At 33.7% G+C, this 10,332-nt stretch overlaps 1 protein-coding gene across 1 annotated transcript in view; it reads left to right on the top strand.

Annotated features, from left to right (window-relative positions):
* LOC106684416 (uncharacterized) overlaps positions 1-3,838 on the top strand; it is a 30,901-nt gene extending 27,063 nt beyond the window's left edge. Inside the window, exon 2 of the mRNA XM_067044745.1 lies at positions 3,413-3,838. Within this exon, the coding sequence (XP_066900846.1) occupies positions 3,413-3,733 (321 nt within the window). The 3' untranslated portion in view covers positions 3,734-3,838. The remainder of the gene's footprint in view (positions 1-3,412) is intronic.
* Positions 3,839-10,332: the final 6,494 nt, after the last annotated feature.

Raw genomic sequence — 10,332 nt, 5'->3', positions numbered from 1 at the left:
ATTATTTAAATAAAATAAATGGAATATGATATTTTTAACTTATTTCTATGTCTAAAAGATAGCTTGGATTCAAATGATAAGCTGTAATATTTAACAGATAGGAGAATTTTATTTAAATTTTATAATATAATAGACTTAATCTCAGGGCGGGTTTCTTGGCAATCAGAAACTGACACTTTACTACTAAAACCCCTTAATTATCGTTTGTACCGGACTACATCTGGACAAACGACTGACATGGGATCCTCATACAAGATTAAAAAGACAAGAAACTGCTTGTCGATTCCGACTATTATAACATTTACTAGAAAAACGGTCTAAATTGCCAATCCATTACAAAAGACTGATCTGCACGACTATTATAAGGCCTATCTGGACATACGGAGTTGAGCTTTGGGCCCAACTAAACCATCAAATTCCTCCCGAATCCAATCCTTACAGTCCAAAATCCTTCGTAAAAACTTTAATGCTCCTTACTTTGTTACAAATCAATACATCCATCAGGACCTCAATGTCCCATAAGTTGCCGATTCGTCCAAAACCAGATACCAATCCTTCTATGATAAACTTCCCAACCACCCAAATCCACTTGTTTTTCTAACCTGGGTTCTCCTTCATTACCTAATAATCTTCCTAGGCGTCTGAAAAGAAGATGGCCTCGAGATCTTCTCCTTTAGAAATGTTATTGGGGTTCTATCAGTGAGTAGATTCTCCACATATTTGTATCATGACACTATGTCGCCTACAGCAAATTTACTTGTATATATTTTTATACAGTTGTAAATAACAATAAATAAATTAAAAAAAAAAAAAATGAGTGTCTGTTACTAGGTCTGTTAAATGGAGAATGACGTTACGAAACAGACCAGCTGAACTTGTCACCGTTTTATTTGTTGTCGTATTAGGTTACTTACTCGTAGTTTTTTTTTTCTTTTGTCTTGTGTAACTTTTTAAAAAATACAATCAGTAGCCAAACCTTTACACTTCTACTTTTCACTTATTTTAGGCATGTTTTAATAAATTACTGTAATCAAAACTCAGAAGTAAACAATAGCATGAAGTTTTGGGAGGAAAGGTTACTAAACAAGCTGTTCAAAAAAACCGCAAGGAGCTCTTATGCATTTACCGTTTAACATGACCTTAAATAGATAGAACTGCTCCCAATCCTATACTTATTTAACATAACATTTAACATGGTAAAACATTTAACATTTAATAGAATATCATGAATTCCTCTATTGTAGAAGTATTCGTCATTCAAGTTGGTGCGTTACTTTGGCTTTTGAATGATTGTTATTCCTACCAACCGGGCTCCTTTAAAGATCTGGGTTTAGGGTGTGTGTAAATGTATTATGATGTCAGTCTAAGTTTCAGTTTAGAAGATGTAAAAAAAAAAAAATTCTGGAATCTTTGTTATATTTTAAAATATTGGCTTGTAAGTCATTCATCTGCCGAATTTTAAATTTAAGCGTGCCGATATAAGATTTAATTAATATATAAATTAATTAATACATAAATTAATATTTTCGAAATTTTTTTTCCAATTTGAAAGATTGTTTCGCCTCCTGTTTGATCAAAAACGCCTCTATTCCTTTTTAAAGGAGGTTGCATAATGCGATACTCCTTTCATCACAGACCCAGTGAGAGGGAGTGTACTTAACGAAGCCCCGGCTGGAGCATTATATCTCCAGCGATGTTATGTAGCTTTCTCACACTAAGTAGCTATTGGTCCTGGACTTACGAAACAGTATATTGAGTAGATAAATGGAGATCTGTGAAGGAAATAATATATGTTGTCACTCTTTGAATTGATTACGCAATATAAATAGTGATTAAGTAACTCGATACCACTAAGCCAGTAAAACATAAAATTCCAAAGATACGATTTCAAATTAATGGTGAAGAAAGTTATGAATTGCCTATCCGTGTCATTTCAGGATTAGGGCAGTCTTCCGAGAGAGTTGTTTGGAAAGAATTATTGCTAAACACGAAACATCTAAGGCTAATACGTACTGGAATTAAATTGACTCATTTGCGTGAGACTTACTAGCGTTCAGGTTCAGAAAGTATGATAAATGATCCCTGGATCATTTCCTGTTTAATCTGCTGTGTTCCGTGTCAGATATTCTGCTTCATTTGAATCCCGAACAATATGTGGTTCATAAGTTATTCCATGGGCTCATCCCTTAACTAATGCTAATTAATAATATAATTATCGTTAATTCCCATAACTTAATGTTTTAGACTATATCTGACACGCTAAGACTTTGATTATCTAGAAGATTTCGCGCAATGCAGCACAAACCTCTTATTATTATGACCACAACCTATGACATAAATTCCGACAGAAGATCCCTTCCTTTAGAAATCACATTAATAATATCAATATTAAACAGTTAATATTTTTCATTTAAATCCTTCATCACCCTACTCTGTTCCCTTCTATTATCTATTTGTGGGGAGTATATACACCGACGTCCAGAGGATAAATTACTTACTTGTAGTTGCATTTCTTGTTGTCGAATTCTTCAAGGAGGCCTTTGAACCCATTGAAGCTTTATCAGGAGTCAAAATGTTTTAGGAGACCATCACCTTATTCCTAAAAATGTAATTAGACACACTGAGAGAGTTGAGGCGTCACTTGGCAACTTCATGACTGTTGTCTCCGTCTGGATGGCACTTATTTTTCTATTTCGTGACGGTCTCTCGAGAAATGAAAACTCGATCCTCTTACTCCGATTTGAATGGGCTATGCCTATAGAATACTCCCCTCCCCTCCCGTATGTTTGAAACGACAAGGTACAGAGTAAAAAAAGGGTTTATAACAAGAATGATACTTGCTAACAACTAATTATTAATGAAAGTTATTTCTTGGAAGTTTTCCCATGGTTCTACATAGTGTATTATTTAAACTCTATTTTTTTTTTTTTGGCCAGGACTCCCATTTTCCACTACCTAATTATGATTAAGGGGGGGTCAAAGTTCTTCATTTTGTGGGACCACCAGTCGATGAAAAATGTCAACACCCAGACCGGATTCGAACCGGCACAGCCAATAAACATCAAATTGGTAAGACTGTGTCCTATCCACTAAGCCATGGGCGGCCCCTTTAAACACTATTTGTATTTTTTAAAAGAAAATGTAGAAATTAGAACTGCAGACCTATAAATAGTGAAACCCATAATTATTTATATTTATTCTAATTAATTTTTAATTCCAAGTATAGCCGGAATTTTAAGAATCAAAGAAGCACTTCGCTTCGCTAGATAAAAAATGAATCGTTGAAATTGAATTTAGGTGAAACTTTAGTTTCACTCAATTATTATGAAGGTTGAATTTGCAATAGCTATATAACTAATGATAAAATTAATCAATTATGAAACTATTAATAATGAAATAAATCGTTTTTCAGATGAAACTGCTATTGGGACTCGCCATGGTGATTGCAGCCAGCTATGCCTTCCCTGAGCCGCCAGTCCAGGGTGGCGAAGGTGGCGGTGGCAAGGAAGGAGCCTTCTTCACCAACGAGGCCATCAGGCAGGCACAGAACACCCACCTTATCCCACAGGGCGCCACCATTCAGAAGGTGCAGGAAGGAATCGAGCTCGCGGCCTACGAGAGCATACCCGGGGACCAGAGGATCAACCTCTTCGAGATCCTCGGCGACCACGTTCCTCCAGAGGTCGTCAACAACCTCCAAACCCAAGTCGATCAGGTCGGCAAGGCTCGCTAAGAACGCATCATCATCGCATCGTTACATCATCACAATCATCGTCACTTCGTCTCTTTCGCCATCGCTCATTATAGTTAAATAAAAGGTTTTTTTTTATTTTTTTAACCTGTTGTAATTATATGATCTCACTACATGCCTAAGATATGATTGCAGCTTTTTTTTCAAAAGAAATTATAATATTCACATAACTAATTTATTCCACTTCTGTCAACACTAAACAACACGAGCTTCATGTTTACATCAATCCTATTAGGTATCATAACCAATACAATATACCTATAATATTTTTGTTCTAACCTTAGAAGAGGTAGTACAATAGAGAGAGTAAGCTGCTAGGAAAAGCGAAGCCGAAAAGGTAAGACTTCATAGGCAACAGGAGTAGGCCACCGACTTTCTTCTATCTCTTTTCACATAGGGGTTGTTAATTTGTTCTAACCTTTCGCACGTATTTCTGGAGAACGGCCAAGTGTATTTTCAATGCTGATGGTCTGAATTACTTAAAATAGCATTTGTTTCGTTTTACATGAAGTTTATATTTGTGAATAAATCGATGATTTGGTCAATAAATACATAATTGGTGAAAATTCCAATTTATATTAGCCTAGAACTTGTCCGAAACTTTCCAGTTCAAAGTACCATCAAAAATCACAAAAATAGAAATAACTTCAACACGATTGAACTAATCTACACAAAACATAAGACGAGATTAGGACCCTTTAAACTGCACGAAATGGACCTTCCTAAAGAAATTAGAACCGGAGGCATAAGAGAAAACGTTAGAGATTCTTTTTTAAACTGCTTTCTCTTCCATATAAAGACATAAAATAAAAAAAAATATTGATATGCCTTGGAAGAGCTGAAATTCAGCTTTCCAACAGTTGTAGTTACCTTGGATTTGGATAACATGTCTTTTGGTATGAATTATTTCATTAACGTTGAGCACAGGAAAAAAAACCTCCAAGAATTTTTGATTTCTATGAAAATTCGTATTCAAGAGTTTCAAACGACTGTAAAACTAAATCTGACTTGATTTTTCTTAAACACAATTTTTTTGACTGGAGGCGAATTTTGGTTTTTATAATTTTTTAAACATTTAAACTCATAAATTCAGTCAATAATATTTTGATTTATATGATAGAGCAACAGGGCAATGGTATTCGGGAGAGTATTAGGCAATAATTTTTAAAATTATAGATAATAACCTTTGCACATGTGTCAAATATTTTTCATCCAAGTGTCACAGAAAACGTTTCACTGAAATCGGTGATCCCAGGTGTTTAGCTTCCCCTTTTTAGTTAAAATTAATCTTAGAATGTAGCATTTTACTATACCACGTTATATAAAAATAATCTTGTTAAATAAAAATTGTTTTTTATTAGCAGATAATAGTGGTTGAGGAATCAGTATTTAACTATAAATTGAAGTTACAATGTCTGTTAAACTACTATTTAAATCAATTACACTTTTTCAATCAGCTACTTACAGAAAGGAGTGGAAAGCCATGTAACCAGTTACCAGTGACACGTTAAGCAAATTAATCGTCACCAAAGGTCAAGAGAAAGAGTTACATTTCACGTAACTTCTGCCGCTTTCTATTGCAACGTTATTAAGAATTCAAGTTGTTATATTGTGTAACCATATTAAAGGAATATCTCTATGTTAGTTAGTAGGTTAGAGTAGGAACAAAATTTGATGATTGGAATGATTTAAAGTCAAGTTTATTGGTTGATTAGATACGTAAAATTGGATGAACAGAAACTTTTATCCTAAATGTTAATAATTTGAAATGTATAGTTTCAAACAAAATATTTTCGTTCCTTTTTAGTATTTATTCCACGCTTATGCCATAGCACAACCTGAACGTATAATTGGAAAAAACGAAACGGGGAATGAAAGATAAAGTGGGCAAAGGCATCAGAGATCCTCTTGGTAATATTTTTCAACATTACATGACGGAGGATCAGATACTTTGCGAAAAATATAAGAGAGAATAGGTAAACAAAAAAATAAAAATAAAATATATCTACCATCCAAGTTTATTCAAGGATTCACTGAAGGGTTTAAAAACAAAAAAACCACACAGGGCGCTCTACTTCAGCTTAAACAAACAAAGTAATTCTGCCTTAATTTGGTTTTGTAGGTTCTACTTTACTATTGATGGCTATTTCGTTTTTTTTTTCAAGTAACTACTAATTAATCTTTTTAAGTCTGCATGAAACACGTTTTGATCTCTATAGTATATACATAAATGTTCTAAGAGGGAATTACACATATTATTTTGTCACGTATGAAATATCCATTGTTCCATAAATAGGAAGTAAATGAAAAATCGACGAAGAAATCAAATATATTTAATTCAAAATATTTAACATCTTTTTCGATATAATTTTTCCCAAGACTAGTCACGTTTTCAATCCATATTTGAAATTTTTAAGTCAGTTGTTGAAAAAATGACAGAAAACGCATTCTTCACCACTGAACCATTTGTAAACAATTTTCTTCGTGTAAAATTTTCCAACTTCCGAAAAAACTGGTAGGGAGATAGATCATGAGTACGTGGAAGAGTTGGTCTTCAAAGATTTCTTGATATACGAGCAGAAAGATCTCATCAAGTTTCAACTGCTGACGTTCATGCATGACTCAAGCCTTTCCGATAAATTTTAAATATATGGAAAAAGTCATTAGACTGGTGTTGCAAGTTTTTAAAACTCTGTTTTGTAAACTTTGCAACTCTGTGTCTTCTTCTATAGTTTTCTTAAAATCTTCGTCCTCGAGTGATATTGAAGGACGTCCAAGGAGGGGGGGGGCGTAAATTTTCCCGTCGCAAGAAAATGTTGATAGCCCACGACAAATGTTTTTTTCATTAGAACTTCCTTTGCCAAAAGCTGCGTTGACATTCCTTACAGGTAAGTCAGATGAATGACCGAGCTTGAACCCATTAAAAAAAAAAAAAAAACACTCGGGAATCCTGTTTTTGTATTATGTTTTAAATATGTACGCCTACTTAGGAAAAAGGAAACACTGTTAGTAAATCAACATACGATGCTTTAACCCCCTAAATATTAAGATTTAAAAAATCCTCACCCACTAGTTTCTAGCTTTGCTTCCTCTTCCATTCCTGAAAATCCTCCGAGGCGCCTGAAAAGAAGATGGCCATGAGACCCGCTAATGTAAAACGTCATTAGGGTGGTACCAATGGGTAGTTTCTCTACACGCCTGTAACACTCCAATTCAACTGAGATCAAATTTACTGAATGTATTATAATGTACAGTTGTAAATATCAATAAATAAATTTAAAAAATAAAACGAAATCCGCCCTTTCATGCATAACATCCGAATACATATAGGTAAGCAGCGAGTGAAGCTCACAATACAATTATCAGAAGTGATTGGAACTTCTCAGAATAAAATTTAATGATAATTAAGTCATAAATGGGACGGTCATAATTAAGGTTAACAATTATTCATGAAAAGGTTAGGAGTATTTTAGAAGATCAAAAAATAAATTTTAAAGTCGTAAAACAATTACTTAAAGAAAAGCATTGTAGCAGGTACCAAATAACAAGACAAATTTCGTATTGTCTTTGAAATTATCTCTTTGATCATACACATTAAAGAGTGGAAAAATAAATTTTTTTCATGTGAATACATTCTTCGGGTTAGGAAATAAATGTTTGCTGATTCAAAGTGGCTCTTTAATTTATCTTAAGTAGAGCGACAAGCTATCTAATTGGTCAGTAAGAACTGGAACCGTTTATCATAAGGACTTTGAAGCCTCATTGTCTTCTTTTCAAAAGTATACTTTGGTTTCTCTTTGGAACAGGACAATAGCCACGCTTAGCGGCACGCCTCGGCGTTCGCCTCGTTCCCCGACTAAAAGAGAGCGACGCACTCGTGAATGAGCGCACGGATCAGATTGCTACCATCAAACAGCTCCAGAGGGCCTGGAAGACTTGTCACCCCGAGCAGCCGGTGAAAGCTGAAGTTCCCAAAAGCCGCTTTCCATCACTTTCACCTAAGTCCTCGCCAAGGGTTGCGCAATCGTAACTCCCGCCCGCCTCTTACCTCACAAATATAAACATCATGGAAGTCATCACTACATGGTTGTGTAACCTATTTCCCAACAGCACCGGCTGGCGAAAGGTCGGTATCCTCCGAGTCATGTGAGGTCTGTCAGGAAGAGATCATTTTGTCAACTTAGGGAACATCATCCCGCCTAAGCATTTTGGAGATACGTTTTAGACAAAGAATGGATATTAGACAATTTAATGTTAGAAGGGTGACTGCAAACAAGAAATTATATCAATAGGCAGTGAAACTTCCTTTACCGGACACCTCTTTCGGTTTCATTTAACCCCATTTTTCCGGATGTAGATGTAAATTTTATTCCCTATCAAGATTTTTCATCTCTCTATAAGGGACACAATTCATATAATATTTTATTCATTCATATTTCATCATGATTCCAGAATTTAGTTAATGTGTAGCCATTTTATCAGTGCCATTTAAAATAAATAAATCCCTCCCTCGAAATCTGAAGTTGTACGTTTGAACATACATACAGTCTAAAAATTGGAATAAATAAAATCCGTCCGTGGGCCGCCTACGACTGTAGATTCCGTAGTCCCCTCTTAATTGAGGGTTTACCTATAGGAATACCTAGAAAACCTGAAGATGTGTCGGTTTACATTTAAGGCTTATTCGGTGAAAGAAAAGAAAATATTTGAGTTAAATTTATTTTCATATACCGAAAGGAAAGAAAATGTTTGCATAAATAACAACACATGATAAACCTGAATCATATTGTGAAGGGAAAATATGAATTTTGCAAAGGTAAAATTTTCTTCTTCCATAGAAAATTAATGATGTTATGACAATATATCGTCCATAATTATCAAATGAACAATTGACATGGAAAACATATGCATTTAAATGAAATAACAAAATGTCTTGACTGTAGCTAAAGATGTTAGTAAATACCTCCTGAGTCCTGTTTCATAATAATATACAAACTAATACTGTTAGTCTTGTACACTTTACTTTATACAATTACACTGACTATTATAATGGTAACTTGTACTTTAGTACATTTTAACTCCTGTAATAATACTAATTTATGGGTCAATGTAAATTGCAACAGTTCGGGCTACTGAATTAAGAGATTGGAAGCCGAATTGTAGCTAAAAATACTAAGTAAAATATTTTGAAACACTGTATATATACAGAAATACTGACACTGTCAACTTGACAATCTTGTGGAGGCTGAAGTACTCAAGAAATAAATGCCAACATAAACAATTAACAAACCACAGATTGTTTAAATAAAATAAATTGTATCCAATTGGCACAATATACTCTTTATTTCTTTAAAAGTCCAACGTTTCGGCCGTTCTAAATAATAATCTTAAATACAAATACATAAATAAATACATCTTCTTAAGGAATAATGAACGATTAACTTCAATGCAGTAAATTGATGCTAAACTTTTCGAGTTACTGTGTGTGGTGCTCGAGTGGTAGTGAAATACAAGAAAGAGCTGAGAAATATTTACCCTCAGATTCGCGGGTGCAAAGTTCAATTGATTAAGTTGTTATATTTTTCTTCTTCCATTATTCTCTGTTAACACTTTCGAGACCAATAGTACACCGTGTGAGCAATGCATTTCCGAGCCACAAGGACAGACTGTACACAGTGTGTGAATTTGGATTGCAATTATCAGTCAGTATGGATGAAACGGCCGTTAGAACAAGACTGGTTTAAAACAAAAATTATCCTAGAAGTGTGTAAAAATAAAATTTGATGTTGGTTTCAATTTTTTGGGATTGTTTCAAGGGTTATCATTCTGTAAAACAAAAGTGTACTGCTTCTTAAAATGTATGTTTATATTCTTTTATTTTTATTTATTTCATGTTACCTATAATTGTATTCTTTTATTCATTACTGGACCTAAAATAAGGATTTCAAGTTACCCGACAATTTTTGGAATAAATTTTGTTCAATTTAATAATGTGTTTTTATTTTATTTTATATTCCACACCTGGTGTGCAATCATCTTATTTGTACAAAGTGACTGATTTCTATTAAAAACATGTTTTTAATCAAAAATAGCCTAAAACAAAAAAAAAATTTGGATTCTGAGGATGGTCTCCAAAAATATGTGGTTTCGAATGGATTAAACAACATGTATCAATATTTTATTGCTCTAATGCTTATCCTCGAAGTATAAAGGTTGTTCTAATTCTATCTGCGATTAAGAATTAATTTAGCAACTGTCCCGAGAAATGGAACTTAACATTCACATTCTTGGTCTGTATAGGACGAAAAAAAGAATGCATACAAAAGATAGCACATCTCAATATTAAAAACTAATCAAATAAAGATAATCCATCGTTCCAAAAAAGTTGAACATTCAGTCCTAGAGGACAGAGGTAATGTTACCTCATTTTTATAATTTCATGATTCCTTTCCCCATTTTTTAGTGTCCTAATTTAATTTTAGTTAAAATTTAATTGTAGCAATTAATCCTCTATTCATTTTATAATTTTTATAGATGCAAACATTAAAAAAAAACAATTATAACTACTAAACTTCTTAAAA

The sequence above is a fragment of the Halyomorpha halys genome, unplaced genomic scaffold, assembly GCF_000696795.3.
Source record: "Halyomorpha halys isolate HHAL.00 unplaced genomic scaffold, Hhal_1.1 Scaffold578.1, whole genome shotgun sequence".
Lineage (NCBI taxonomy): Eukaryota > Metazoa > Arthropoda > Insecta > Hemiptera > Pentatomidae > Halyomorpha > Halyomorpha halys.
Note: the sequence above shows the minus strand (reverse complement) of the source record. Positions and strands in the feature narration are given on the sequence as shown.